Below are 15,107 nucleotides of genomic sequence, written 5' to 3' on the forward strand. Positions count from 1 at the left end.
TGTTCAATGTTAAACTATTGTGCAACCGTATACACTGTACTGTAAATAAATAACTTATTTGGACCGCCCCCTAGGTGAGACTCCGCCCCCTAGGTGAGACCCCGCCCCCTAGTTGAGACTCCGCCCCCTCTGGACCGCCTCCTAGTTGAGGTTAACCTTCTGTAGTGTGGTAGTGAAAAGTTAACCTTCTGTAGTGTGGTAGTGAAAGGGTTAACCTTCTGTAGTGTGGTAGTGAAAGGTTAACCTTCTGTAGTGTGGTAGTGAAAGGGTTAACCTTCTGTAGTGTGGTAGTGAAAGGTTAACCTTCTGTAGTGTGGTAGTGAAAGGTTAACCTTCTGTAGTGTGGTAGTGAAAGGGTTGCCCTTCTGTAGTGTGGTAGTGAAAGGGTTAACCTTCTGTAGTGTGGTAGTGAAAGGGTTAACCTTCTGTAGTGTGGTAGTGAAAGGTTAACCTTCTGTAGTGCGGTAGTGAAATGGTTAACCGTCTGTAGTGTGGTAGTGAAAGGGTTAACCTTCTGTAGTGTGGTAGTGAAAGGTTAACCTTTTGTAGTGTGGTAGTGAAAGGGTTAACCTTCTGTAGTGTGGTTGTGAAAGGGTTAACCTTCTGTAGTGTGGTAGTGAAAGGGTTAACCTTCTGTAGTGTGGTAGTGAAAGGGTTAACCTTCTGTAGTGTGGTAGTGAAAGGTTAACCGTCTGTAGTGTGGTAGTGAAAGGGTTAACCTTCTGTAGTGTGGTAGTGAAAGGTTAACCTGTAGTGTGGTAGTGAAAGGGTTAACCTTCTGTAGTGTGGTAGTGAAAGGGTTAACCTTCTGTAGTGTGGTAGTGAAAGGGTAACCTTCTGTGGTAGTGAAAGGTTAACCTTCTGTAGTGGTAGTGAAAGGTTAACCTTCTGTAGTGTGGTAGTGAAAGGGTTAACCTTCTGTAGTGTGGTAGTGAAAGGTTAACCTTCTGTAGTGTGGTAGTGAAAGGGTTAACCTTCTGTAGTGTGGTAGTGAAAGGTTAACCTTCTGTAGTGTGGTAGTGAAAGGTTAACCTTCTGTAGTGTGGTAGTGAAAGGGTTGCCCTTCTGTAGTGTGGTAGTGAAAGGGTTAACCTTCTGTAGTGTGGTAGTGAAAGGGTTAACCTTCTGTAGTGTGGTAGTGAAAGGTTAACCTTCTGTAGTGTGGTAGTGAAAGGGTTAACCGTCTGTAGTGTGGTAGTGAAAGGGTTAACCTTCTGTAGTGTGGTAGTGAAAGGTTAACCTTTTGTAGTGTGGTAGTGAAAGGGTTAACCTTCTGTAGTGTGGTTGTGAAAGGGTTAACCTTCTGTAGTGTGGTAGTGAAAGGGTTAACCTTCTGTAGTGTGGTAGTGAAAGGGTTAACCTTCTGTAGTGTGGTAGTGAAAGGTTAACCGTCTGTAGTGTGGTAGTGAAAGGGTTAACCTTCTGTAGTGTGGTAGTGAAAGGTTAACCTGTAGTGTGGTAGTGAAAGGGTTAACCTTCTGTAGTGTGGTAGTGAAAGGGTTAACCTTCTGTAGTGTGGTAGTGAAAGGGTTAACCGTCTGTAGTGTGGTAGTGAAAGGGTTAACCGTCTGTAGTGTGGTAGTGAAAGGGTTAAGAACGTGTCACAAACGCTCCCTCACCTCGGCGCCTCCTCTTGACGACCCCTGACCCCCCCTCCTCCTCCTCGCCCCTCAGGACCGGACCTGGAGTTCAGCATGCACGACGGCACCATCCGGGACCTGGCCTTCATGGAGGGTCCGGAGAGCGGGGGGGCCATCCTGATCAGCGCCGGGGCGGGGGACTGTAACATCTACACCACCGACTGCCAGAGGGGCAAGGGGCTGCACGCCCTGAGTGGACACACAGGTAACAGAGTGGACACACAGGTAACAGAGTGGACACACAGGTAACAGAGTGGACACACAGGTAACAGAGTGGACACACAGGTAACAGAGGGGGGCCAGGGGCCTGCTGCACGCCCTGAGTGGACACACAGGTAACAGGGGGGGCCAGGGGCCTGCTGCACGCCCTGAGTGGACACACAGGTAACAGAGGGGGGGCAGGGCCTGCTGCACGCCCTGAGTGGACACACAGGTAACAGAGGGGGGGCCAGGGCCTGCTGCACGCCCTGAGTGGACACACAGGTAACAGAGGGGGGGCCAGGGGCCTGCTGCACGCCCTGAGTGGACACACAGGTAACAGAGGGGGGGCCAGGGGGGCCTGCTGCACGCCCTGAGTGGACACACAGGTAACAGAGGGGGGGCCAGGGGGGCCTGCTGCACGCCCTGAGTGGACACACAGGTAACAGAGGGGGGGGCCAGGGGCTGCTGCACGCCCTGAGTGGACACACAGGTAACAGAGGGGGGGGGGCAGGGCCTGCTGCACGCCCTGAGTGGACACACAGGTAACAGAGGGGGGGGCCAGGGGCTGCTGCACGCCCTGAGTGGACACACAGGTAACAGAGGGGGGGGGCAGGGCCTGCTGCACGCCCTGAGTGGACACACAGGTAACAGGGGGGGGGGGCTAGGGCCTGCTGCACGCCCTGAGTGGACACACAGGTAACAGAGGGAGGGGCCAGGGGCTGCACGCCCTGAGTGGACACACAGGTAACAGAGGGAGGGGCCAGGGGGCCTGCTGCACGCCCTGAGTGGACACACAGGTAACAGAGGGGGGGCCAGGGGCCTGCTGCACGCCCTGAGTGGACACACAGGTAACAGAGGGGGGGGCCAGGGGCCTGCTGCACGCCCTGAGTGGACACACAGGTAACAGAGTGGACACACAGGTAACAGAGGGGGGGGCCAGGGGCCTGCTGCACGCCCTGAGTGGACACACGGGTACCTTCATGCACCTTTAGTCTATTTCAAGCAGGGATGCACTTGTACTGCCCTGCAGAAGCTATAATAACCGCAGTCACTAACTACCATTTATTTCAGTTATAAGTGAAATTGAACTTCTCAATATCTGTTTCGTCTTGTGACAAAGTTTCGGAGTTTAGAGTAAAGGGGTAGTTACTGCGGTTAGCTTCTGCAGGGCAGCATACCCTGAGACTGGTAGTCAGCCGCCCACACCGGGCTCAATATTGGTATTGGGGGGAATATTACTAAGAGCCACGTGCAACGTGTCAGGAACCACAGTAAGCAGAGCCTGAATCCCTGCCTTCTCCCCGTGTAGGAAGGTGTCGGGGTGTGTGCTCTTTATTCCTTTAGTTTTCTCTGAACAGAACTCTCATGTAGGGCTGGGTTCCAAGGATCTATTTACCCATTCGGAATCTTATCTTTCATTTGAATGAGCGATTATCGATTCATAAAATCTTAATAAAGATCGTTTCTTTAATTTTTTTTTTTTTTATCCCCCAATTTAGTCGTTATGCCAATGGACCTGTCTCAAAACCCTGCCCTCTTTTCTTGATCCTCCAATCACAGCTGTCGCTTACCTCTGACTTCGAGTCCGAGGTAAGCGACAGCTGTGATTGGAGGATCAAGAAAAGGGGCAGGGTTTGAGACGGGTCTATTCCCCGTTGCGCGCATTGCCCGACTGTCGGTCTGGGGATTGTGTTGGCCAGGGATAGGCATTTTCCATTGGTTCTCCCGGGCCATGTGGCCATAGCAGACATCTAGCAGACATGATTGTGGAAATACAACAAATCTACTAAACCACTTACTGAGACATCACCCAGACGTGACATAAAAGCCAATGTTTCAATAAAAAGTACATTCATGTTGATTGATTGATTGAATTGATTGAATACTTTTATTTTGACACAATCGTAGGACAAACATTTAAAAGACAAAACAATAACAGTGTCAACACGCTGGTCAAAAATGGATAAAACACAATAAAGCCAAGGCTTGTTTCCATTGTGGTCCATACATGGAACATAAAAGGCACAAATGGACATGTACACTAGACGGGACACATCCTAAAAATGTGTACAATAACACCTAACCTGACAACTCATACAGTCAACTAATGTTAAAAGAAAATCCGCAAACCCTTAAAAGCAACTCATGATAAAAGAAATAAAAGCCAAGTTATGATAAAAGAGATAAAAAACATATTAAGACCAATTTGAGTTGCTGCTGAGCCATGTTTTTAGGGCGGATTTAAATCCGAGAGGGGAGTTCAGGAGTTTTATGAATGTTGGCATGTTGGAATGTAACTGCTTGAGAGTCGATTCTTAACTCATTGAGTGCCACGCCCTTTCCCCATCTTTACTCAATGGCGCCAGCGTTATTGACCATTTTAGCGATGTTTGCAGACCCATCGTGTGTTCTGTATTATAGCTATGGAGACAATAGTATGGCTCATTTGACAGGCATTGTTCATAGTCCATCACTGACTAACGAGTTCATTTCTACACACTGTGCACTATTACACGCTAAACATCGGCCCTTTCCAAAATAATCCAGTCTTTTTTCATAGATTGCGAGATATGGCGCGTTATATCCAATATGCCCAAGTCGTTCTGGTTGGGAGCTCCGGCTTGAGTGTATAGAACGGGGATCAAAGGAAAAATATCGGGTTTTGGCGCTCAACGCATGGCGGCGAAACCCGACTATACTCGGGTATGGCGCCCAATGAGTTAATGTAAACATTGATATTTTTAACAATGCAACAATGTTAGAGGGTTCCTTGAACCATTGAATCGGAAATCGAATAGAATCGGGACCTTGTGAATCGGAATCTAATTTAATCGGAAATCTAATCGATTTTTTGGGGACCTCGTGAATCGGAATCTAATCGTTTTGGGGAAATCACGAGTCGATGCCCAGCCCTACTCACATGGCACATGTCCCCTCGGGATCCCTCCTCAGATGTAATCGTGTGTGTGTCTCTCCACAGGTCACATCCTGTCTCTCTACACCTGGGGGGGGGGGCTGGATGATGTAACATGTGTGTCTCTCCACAGGTCACATCCTGTCTCTCTACACCTGGGGGGGGGCTGGATGATGTAACATGTGTGTCTCTCCTCAGGTCACATCCTGTCTCTCTACACCTGGGGGGGGGGGCTGGATGATGTAACATGTGTGTGTCTCCACAGGTCACATCCTGTCTCTCTACACCTGGGGGGGGGGGGCTGGATGATGTAACATGTGTGTCTCTCCTCAGGTCACATCCTGTCTCTCTACACCTGGGGGGGCTGGATGATGTAACATGTGTGTCTCTCCTCAGGTCACATCCTGTCTCTCTACACCTGGGGGGGGGGGGGGGGGACTGGATGATGTAACGTAATGTGTGTGTGTCTCCTCAGGTCACATCCTGTCTCTCTACACCTGGGGGGGGGGGGGGGGGGCTGGATGATGTAACATGTGTGTCTCTCCACAGGTCACATCCTGTCTCTCTACACCTGGGGGGGGGCTGGATGATGTAACATGTGTGTCTCTCCGCAGGTCACATCCTGTCTCTCTACACCTGGGGGGGGGGGGGGGCTGGATGATGTAACATGTGTGTCTCTCCTCAGGTCACATCCTGTCTCTCTACACCTGGGGGGGGGGGGGGGGGGCTGGATGATGTAACATGTGTGTCTCTCCTCAGGTCACATCCTGTCTCTCTACACCTGGGGGGGGGCTGGATGATGTAACATGTGTGTCTCTCCACAGGTCACATCCTGTCTCTCTACACCTGGGGGGGGCGGCTGGATGATGTAACGTGTGTGTGTCTCCGCAGGTCACATCCTGTCTCTCTACACCTGGGGGGGGCGGCTGGATGATGTAACGTGTGTGTCTCTCCGCAGGTCACATCCTGTCTCTCTACACCTGGGGGGGGCGGCTGGATGATGTAACGTGTGTGTCTCTCCACAGGTCACATCCTGTCTCTCTACACCTGGGGGGGGGGGCGGCTGGATGATGTAACATGTGTGTCTCTCCGCAGGTCACATCCTGTCTCTCTACACCTGGGGGGGGCGGCTGGATGATGTAACATGTGTGTCTCTCCTCAGGTCACATCCTGTCTCTACACCTGGGGGGGGCGGCTGGATGATGTAACATGTGTGTCTCTCCTCAGGTCACATCCTGTCTCTCTACACCTGGGGCGGCTGGATGATCGCCTCGGGCTCGCAGGACAAGACGGTGCGTTTCTGGGACCTCCGCGTGCCCAGCTGTGTGCGGGTGGTGGGCACGGCGTTCCACGGCTCAGGTGAACCCAACGACATCATCATCATCATCATCTACTAGAAAGACTCAGAAGGAGCTTCTATCCCCAGGCCATCAGGCTGCTAAACGAACAATAATCGCTAAACGAACAATAATCACTATGCAACAACCATCAAATGCACACAGCACACACACCCACACGCACACACACACTCAAACAAACAACACACTGCAGCACCCACTCTCCACACTTTAGATCACACAAACACACTTACACTTTATATTTATTGATAAAGGATTTGCACTACAACTCGTACACCTACTGTGAATTGTACCTAAACTGCACCTCGTCCATTTATGCCTTGCACTATATAGCATTGTATATTAGTACACTGCACAGTATTGTATATTGTATGGTAACTACGTCTACGAACATTGTACATATGTCTAAACTGAACACTGTGACCTCTTTTTTTTCTTCTAATTTTTACTATGTTTTTATTTCATACTTATCTTGTCATGCACAGTCTCTGGAGCGCAACAGTAAGAAGCATTTTGTACAAAAGTATTCTGTACTTCTGTATGACAACTATTAAAGAAACTTGAAACTTGAAACTACTACCCCCCCATAGATACATATATTTATTACATGGCGTTTTAACATTCGCCAAAATGCTTGATTGTGATTGGTCAATAGCGCTCGGTTGCCCCTAAAACAACGGTCAATTATTTCTCGATGATTCACCGCTGCTATGGGCAACGCGCAATAATGACCGCTGTTAGGGGCAACAACAGAGCGCTGATTGACCAATCACAATCAAGCATTTTGATCGCAGTCACGAAAGCTAAGCTCAGCATTATGCACAGCTGCACTGCATCAGGTGCAATCAAGTCCACACACCTGCCGTCTGCCGATGACCGAGGAGCCACAGAACAACTGCGTCTGCATTTGATCTCGTCTTGTCGATGGTGTAAAATTAATTACTGTTAGTAAGTTAGCCCTGTAATAAGCGGGATAATGTATAGCTATACTCGGTCATTGTCGCAAAATAATTGACCTTCACTGCGTTTAGAACACCTCGGCGAAGCGCCTCGGTATTCCAGAACGCAGTGTCGGTCAATTATTTTGCGACAATGACCTCGTAGCGTTACATTATCCCTTACATAACTAGATGGTGCAAGGCGGAGTTCACCTGGCGGCCATCTTGCCACAGGCAGCACGCCCCCCACTCGTAACATGAATGTCTATGGTGCATCATGTACTATTGAAATAACCATAGGTTGCTAAATTCTCCACCGATTTACAAACGTTATTAACGTGGCTATGATTCAGGATGATGCTTGGGACATGTTGAAATTATTTCCATAATGAAAGTCCATTATATAACTATGCAGTGTGATAACTAACTACATAAAACAAACCAAACCGTTTGAAAATCGCACACACACACACACACATTATGTATCTATATTACATGGCGTTTTCACATTCGTCGAAATGCTTGCTTGTGATTGGTCAATAGCCCCCCGACAGCGGTCATTATTACACAATAATGACCGCTGTGGGACAATAATGACCGATGTGCGCAGCTGTTCGCAATCAAGCCCACATCAGTGCAGCAAATCAGACACACCTGCCGCGGCTGCACTGACGATTACAGCGGAGCCAGAACAGAGGCTGCCCGCGATAATAATAATCACTTTATTTGGGCTGACAGAGCCACAGAACTGCGATTTGTCAAATGAATTAGGTATATTGTTAGTAAGTTAGCCATGTAATAAGCGGGATAATGTATAGCTTTACTCGGTCATCATCGCAAAATAATTGACCTTCACTGACGTTTAAAACACCTCGCCGAGGCGGCTCGGTATTTTAAACTACGTGTCGGTCAATTATTTTGCGACAATGACCTCGTAGCTATACATTATCCCTTACATATATTTCCACTAACTTCCTCTCTCTCCCCTCCCCCCACACAGGAAGTCCCGTGGCCTCGGTGGCTGTGGACCCCAGCGGACGCCTCCTGGCGACGGGACAGGAGGACAGCGCGTGCATGTTGTACGACATCCGAGGCGGCCGCATGGTCCAGACGTACCGGCCGCACACCAGCGACGTGCGCTCCGTCAGGTTCTCCCCCGGCGCCCACTACCTGCTCACGGGCTCCTACGACACCAAGGTCATGGTCAGCAACCTCCAAGGTGAGCGGAGGTGGTCACCGTCCTGTCCTGCTCTCTCTCTCTCTCTGTCCTGCTCTCTCTCTCTCTCTGTCCTGCTCTCTCTGTCCTGTCCTGCTCTCTCTCTCTCTGTCCTGTCCTGCTCTCTCTCTCTCTGTCCTGCTCTCTCTGTCCTGCTCTCTCTGTCCTGCTCTCTCTGTCCTGTCCTGCTCTCTCTGTCCTGCTCTCTCTGTCCTGTCCTGCTCTCTCTCTCTCTGTCCTGCTCTCTCTCTCTCTGTCCTGCTCTCTCTGTCCTGCTCTCTCTGTCCTGTCCTGCTCTCTCTGTCCTGTCCTGCTCTCTCTCTGTCCTGCTCTCTCTCTCTGTCCTGCTCTCTCTCTCTGTCCTGTCCTGCTCTCTCTCTCTCTCTGTCCTGCTCTCTCTCTCTCTGTCCTGCTCTCTCTCTCTCTCTGTCCTGCTCTCTCTCTGTCCTGTCCTGCTCTCTCTCTCTCTGTCCTGCTCTCTCTCTCTCTCTCTCTCTCTCTCTCTCTCTCTCTCTCTCTCTCTCTCTCTCTCTCTCTGTCCTGCTCTCTCTCTCTCTGTCCTGCTCTCTCTCTCTCTCTGTCCTGCTCTCTCTCTCTGTCCTGTCCTGCTCTCTCTCTGTCCTGTCCTGCTCTCTCTCTCTCTCTGTCCTGCTCTCTCTCTCTCTGTCCTGCTCTCTCTCTCTGTCCTGTCCTGCTCTCTCTCTCTCTGTCCTGCTCTCTCTCTCTCTCTCTCTCTGTCCTGCTCTCTCTCTCTCTCTGTCCTGCTCTCTCTCTCTCTCTGTCCTGCTCTCTCTCTCTCTGTCCTGCTCTCTCTCTCTCTGTCCTGCTCTCTCTCTCTCTCTCTGTCCTGCTCTCTCTCTCTCTCTGTCCTGCTCTCTCTCTCTGTCCTGCTCTCTCTGTCCTGCTCTCTCTGTCCTGTCCTGCTCTCTCTCTCTGTCCTGCTCTCTCTCTCTGTCCTGCTCTCTCTCTCTCTGTCCTGCTCTCTCTCTCTGTCCTGCTCTCTCTCTCTGTCCTGTCCTGCTCTCTCTCTCTCCTGCTCTCTCTCTCTCTCTGTCCTGCTCTCTCAATTCAATTCAAATTCAATTCAAATAGGCTTTATTGGCATGAAATATCAACATACTTATTGCCAAAGCAAGTCCAACATACAAACAATAACATATATATTATTAAGCAATAAAACATACCATAATATTAGCAATAAGTAAAACAATCAACAGAAACATATTAAATTACAAAATAAACATTCAATCGGGTAGTCATTTTACAGATGTAGCCACCCAGATACATGTATTTACAGGGCTTGTTCTCTTATTGTATGACAACCATCTACATATTTTGCAGCTAATACTGTACACTGACTTTTCTCCCCACATATATATAACAGCTTTTGATTATCAGGGAGATGGATAAACTGTGGATCAATTTTATTTATTTTATAAAAGAAAACTTCTCTTAAATCCTTGTATTTTTCACAGTATAGTAGGAAGTGAGGTTCTGTCTCAACATCCCCCTGATGACAAAGTGAACACAGCCTGGCCTCTCTGGGCAGCCAGTTCTGCCTGTGACGGCCTGTTTCTATGGCTAGACTATGTCCACTCAGTCTGTACCGTGTCAATGTCTTTCTTAATTTTATATCATTCACAGTAGTCAGGTATTCTGCCACCGTGTACTCTCTGTTTAGGGTCAAATAGAATTCTAATTTACTTTGAGATTTGGTTGATTTGTTCCAATATTCTATATAGTTTTCTTTTTGTTTTGAGGTTATTTGGTTGGGCCAGATTTTTTGGTATCTGTCCTGAGGCATTTGTGGGCAGAGATTTCTGACTAGCTGGCAGAGGGGACTCTTATCTGGGTTCATCTCTTGGCTCTGAAGGGCTTTGTAGTGGTAGGAGTGGGGGTCACTTGATTGGAGGTGTGTGTAAAATTTTATGGCTCGCTTTTGAATTTGAATGATTAGGGGGTATTGGCCGAGTTCTGCCCTGCATGCATTATTGGCAGTGTGTCTGTGGACCTTAAGTAGGTTTTTGCACAATTCTGCATGCAGTACTTCTAATGGGTGTTTTTCCCATTTTGGGAAATCTTGGTTAGTTAATGGACCCCACACTTCACTGCCATATAATATTATTGGATTTATTACGGAATTTAGAATTTTGAGCCAGGTCCTAATTGGGATGTCAATTGGAATTTTCCTTTTGATGGCATAAAAAGCCCTTCTTCCCTTCTCCTTCAATTCATTCACAGCCATATTGAAGTTTCCATTATGATTTATTTTCAATCCCAAATATGGGTAGCTTTTTGTGTTTTCTAATATGTGTGTGCCTAATTTAAATGTATTATGTGAACTCTGAGACTCGTGTCTCCTTTGAAAGATCATGACTTTAGTCTTCTTCATGTTTACGTTCAGAGACCATGTCTGACAGAACTGGTGGAGGATGTCTAGGTTCTGTTGTAGACCCTCTTTAGTGGCTGACAGCAGAACCAGATCATCTGCGTACATCAGTAATTTTACATTGGTATCGTGCAGAGTCAGACCGGGTGCAGTAGAAAGTTCTAATAACTTTGCTAATTCATTTATATATATATTGAACAATGTTGGGCTTAAATTGCACCCCTGGCGGACTCCGCGACCCTGGGTGAAGAAATTTGTTCTTTTATTTCCAATTCTAACAGCACATCTGTTTTTTGTGTACATGGATTTGATCAAGTCATATGTATTTCCTCCAACACCACTTTCTAGAATTTTGAAGAAAAGACCTTTGTGCCAAATTGAGTCGAAGGCTTTTTCAAAATCGACAAAGCAGGAATATATTTTGTTTTTGTTCTGTTTTACGTGAATGTCAATTAGGGTTTTAAGAGTGTATATATGGTCAGAGGTACGATAATTTGGTAAGAATCCGATTTGGCTTTTACTTAGAACGCTGTGTTCTGTAAGGAATTCTATGAGTCTGGTGTTGATGATACTACATAGAAGTTTGCCCAAATTACTCGTCACACAGATACCCCTATAGTTTTTTGGGTCATGTTTATCTCCACTCTTGAAAATTGGGGTTATGAGTCCTTCATTCCAGATATCAGGAAAATAGCCTAGATTTAGTGTCAAATTGAATAATTTTTAAATAGCCAATTGGAATTTTTCAGAGCTGTGTTTAATCATTTCATTTAATATGCCATCTGTACCACAGGCCTTTCTAGCTTTAAGGCACTGGAGTTTTGATTTCAGCTCTTGTTCTGTGATTGGGAAGTCTAAAGGGTTTTGATTATCCTTTATGATATTTTCCCATTTTTGTAATTTTTCACATATCTGGCTGGTTTCCGTTTTTGTATTTAGGGGTACAGTTGTAAAGAGTGATGTGAAGTGGTTTGTCCAAACATCCCCATCTTGGATAGCCATTTCTTCCGGCTTATCTTTATTCAATGAGTTCCAGTGGTCCCAGAAGGAGTTAGAGCTTAGAGAGTCCTCTATTTTGCACAATTGTTTATTTACGTGATTGTTCCTTTTAATTCTGATGGTCTTTTTGTAGTGTTTCAATGATTCACAGTATTGGAGGCGTAGGGTGTCATTTTGTGGGTTTATGTGTTTCTGGTTTGATATTTTTCTTAGCTGTGTTCTAAGAGCTTTACATTCTTTGTCAAACCATTGGTCCTTTTTAGTTTTTCTCTGTTTGTTACCTGATAGTTTTAATTTGGACTTTGTTGCAGTTCTTTCAAATATATAATTGATGTGTTCTACAGCTAGGTTTACTCCTTCAACAAGTTTCAAGTTTCAAGTTTCTTTAATAGTTGTCATACAGAAGTACAGAATACTTTTGTACAAAATGCTTCTTACTGTTGCGCTCCAGAGACTGTGCATGACAAGATAAGTATGAAATAAAAACATAGTAAAAATTAGAAGTAAAAAAAGAGGTCACAGTGTTCAGTTTAGACATATGTACAATGTTCGTAGACGTAGTTACCATACAATATACAATACTGTGCAGTGTACTAATATACAATACTATATAGTGCAAGGCATAAATGGACGAGGTGCAGTTTAGGTACAATTCACAGTAGGTGTACGAGTTGTAGTGCAAATCCTTTATCAATAAATATAAAGTGTAAGTGTGTTTGTGTGATCTAAAGTGTGGAGAGTGGGTGCTGCAGTGTGTTGTTTGTTTGAGTGAGTGTGTGCGTGTGGGTGTGTGTGCTGTGTGCATTTGATGGTTGTTGCATAGTGATTATTGTTCGTTTAGCGATTATTGTTCGTTTAGCAGCCTGATGGCCTGGGGATAGAAGCTCCTTCTGAGTCTTTCTGTGCTCGCCATAAGACTCCGGTATCGCTTGCCTGACGGCAGCAGTTCAAAGAGGCAGTTGTTCGGGTGGCTCGAGTCCTTAATAATTCTCTTAGCCTTCCCCTTGCACCGCTTGTTGTAAATGTTCTGGAGGGTGGGAAGCCCCCCTCTAATTGTGCGTTCGGCTGAACGTGTCACTCTTTGTAGTCTGCTACGGTCTTGTGCAGTGCTATTCCCAAACCAGGAGGTGATGTTGCCGGTCAGGATGCTCTCTATTGTACATGAGTAGAAGTTCCTAAGGATCTTCTGACTGACTTGGAACTTCCTTAGGCGCCTGAGGAAGTAGAGGCGTTGTCGTGCCTTCTTCACAACACTGTCAATGTGTGTGGTCCATGTCAAGTCCTCGGATATGTGGGCTCCGAGGTACTTGAAACTGTTCACTCTCTCAACTGGTGCCCCGTCGATGCTGAGGGGGCTGTAGTCCTTGACCCCCGACCTCCTGAAGTCCACAATCATCTCTTTTGTTTTGCTGACGTTCAGGGAGAGGCAGTTCTCCTGACACCACTGTGACAGGTTCTCTACCTCTTCCAGGTAGGCCCTTTCGTCGTTGGCAGAGATCAGGCCCACCACTACTGTGTCATCAGCAAATTTGATGATGGTGTTGTTGTTCCGCTGTGCTACGCAGTCATGTGTGTACAGGGAGTAGAGGAGGGGGCTCAGAACACTGTTAGAGTATGGCATGGCTAGGAACGTATCTAACAGTGATTGTGTCTCATCACTGGCGATGGCTCTCTGGTAGTCCTGCATGCTGTTCTGGGACCATCTGTAGTATTTGGGGATGTTGTATAGTTTACTGGGCTGTGTAGGGGGATTTTTGAGAGACTCAGTTCTTTTCATGTATGCCGTGATCTGACTGTGGTCGGAGAGTGGGGTCAGGGGTTTGACTGTGAATGAACTGAAGGATACTGGATCCAGATCTGTTATCATGTAATCTACTGTGCTGCTGCCAAGGGGTGAGCAGTAAGTGTACCTTCCTTGTGAGTCCCCTCTCACACGCCCATTGACAAGGTAGAGACTCAGTCCTCTACACAGCTGTAATAAATCCTTTCCATTTTTGTTTATGGAAGTGTCATGGTTATTTCTAGGGGACTGGTTTACATGGTTGCATATGGTGTGGTCAGATATGAAATTGTCTCCATGTGTACTGGTGAAATCAGGGTGGGTTCCCGTTCGGGCGTTGAAGTCACCGCAAACAAGCACATGACCTTGACTTTGATAAAGACATATTTCTGATTCAAGGTTGGAGAAGATGTCGTCTGAGTAATATGGAGACCCAGTGGGTGGTACGTAAATTCCACAGATAAATAGGTCTCTCTGAGAGGGGATTACTTCTTTATTTAGTTTTAACCAAATATGATTGTTCCCGGTTTTTAGAATCTGTATTGACTGGTGGAGTTGTGATTTGTACCAAATTATCAATCCCCCTGAGTCTCTGCCCTGACTAATATGTTTCGTTTTATTTGATGGCAAAATGACTTCTCTATAGTGAGGAGGGCAGTGTGTGTCTACATCTTCTCTGCACCATGTCTCAGTTAGGATTAAGAGGTCATTGTTTGTTATAGCCTGTAAAAAATCTGAGTCTCTACTCTTAAGGCCGTATGTTGAAGAGCAAAGACCCTGTATGTTCCAGCAACTAATGGCGAATGATTGCATTTTGTACAAAAATTATATAAAGGTATAAAAGGTTATGAGGTATAAGGGTATTCAGTCAATGAAAAATATATATAAAGGTGTTCAAAGGTATAAAGGTTATAGGGTATAAAGGTATTCAGTCAATGGACGAACATCACAGAATAAATTCAACAACAACAAAGGCGACAGCAGGCAGTTGGCCTGCTTTTCTTTTGGTCGATTGCTAGCTTGTAGTGAGAAGTTTACTGCATAGCGTGTATAACATTTGTTTGATCTCATTCAGCTCTGATGTGGGTGGGGGGGGGGGGGGCCTGGTCAGGGCGGATGCATAGGTCATCTCCTGCGGCGGACGGTGAGGGGGTCGGCTGGGGGGACGTCTCCTCTCACTGGGTGGGTTGGAAGGGTGGGGTGTGGGCTGGGGGCGGTTGAGGGGTCGGCTGGGGGGATGTCTCCTCTCACTGGGTGGGGTGGAAAGGTGGGGTATAGGTGGGGCATAGGTTTGTGGAGTGACTCCTCGTGGGTATCTCATGGGCCTGTGCTTTCTCGGAGAGGCCGGTGTGTGACTGGGTCTGTTGGGGTTGCGTCCGAGGGCAGCATCCTTTAATGTTTTTGCAAATGTCCTCACTCCCGCGTTGTTTAGGTGTAGCCCATCATTATTAAAGTCCCATCTGCCGATGTTTGTGTGGTGGGCCAGGTGGACATTTTTGAGGGCAGCACAGTTTCTTGAGGTCTCCATGTTGATTTCGTGAATGATGTATGGAGGGGTGTCCATCCTGGGGAGGAGGGTGGAGATGATTACTCTGGTGTGTGGGAACTCCCTGGAGGCCTTCTCAGCCACCCTGGTCATTGCTTCAGCAGTTCCACGCTGTAGATAGTGGAG

General features: G+C 47.1%; 1 protein-coding gene across 1 annotated transcript in view; it reads left to right on the top strand.

Annotated features, from left to right (window-relative positions):
- Window positions 1-15,102, top strand: part of LOC311227628 (WD repeat-containing protein 47-like) — a gene marked incomplete at its 3' end in the record, with an annotated part of 92,301 nt that extends 77,199 nt beyond the window's left edge. The window contains exons 14-17 of the mRNA XM_084313351.1: window positions 1,675-1,845; window positions 5,983-6,114; window positions 8,052-8,270; window positions 14,990-15,102. Of these exons, the coding sequence (XP_084169477.1) occupies window positions 1,675-1,845; window positions 5,983-6,114; window positions 8,052-8,270; window positions 14,990-15,102 (635 nt within the window). The remainder of the gene's footprint in view (window positions 1-1,674; window positions 1,846-5,982; window positions 6,115-8,051; window positions 8,271-14,989) is intronic.
- Between the last annotated feature and the right edge of the window lie 5 nt (window positions 15,103-15,107).

The sequence above is a fragment of the Notolepis coatsorum genome (assembly GCF_963971535.1).
Source record: "Notolepis coatsorum genome assembly, chromosome: 4".
Taxonomy (NCBI): Eukaryota; Metazoa; Chordata; class Actinopteri; order Aulopiformes; family Paralepididae; genus Notolepis; species Notolepis coatsorum.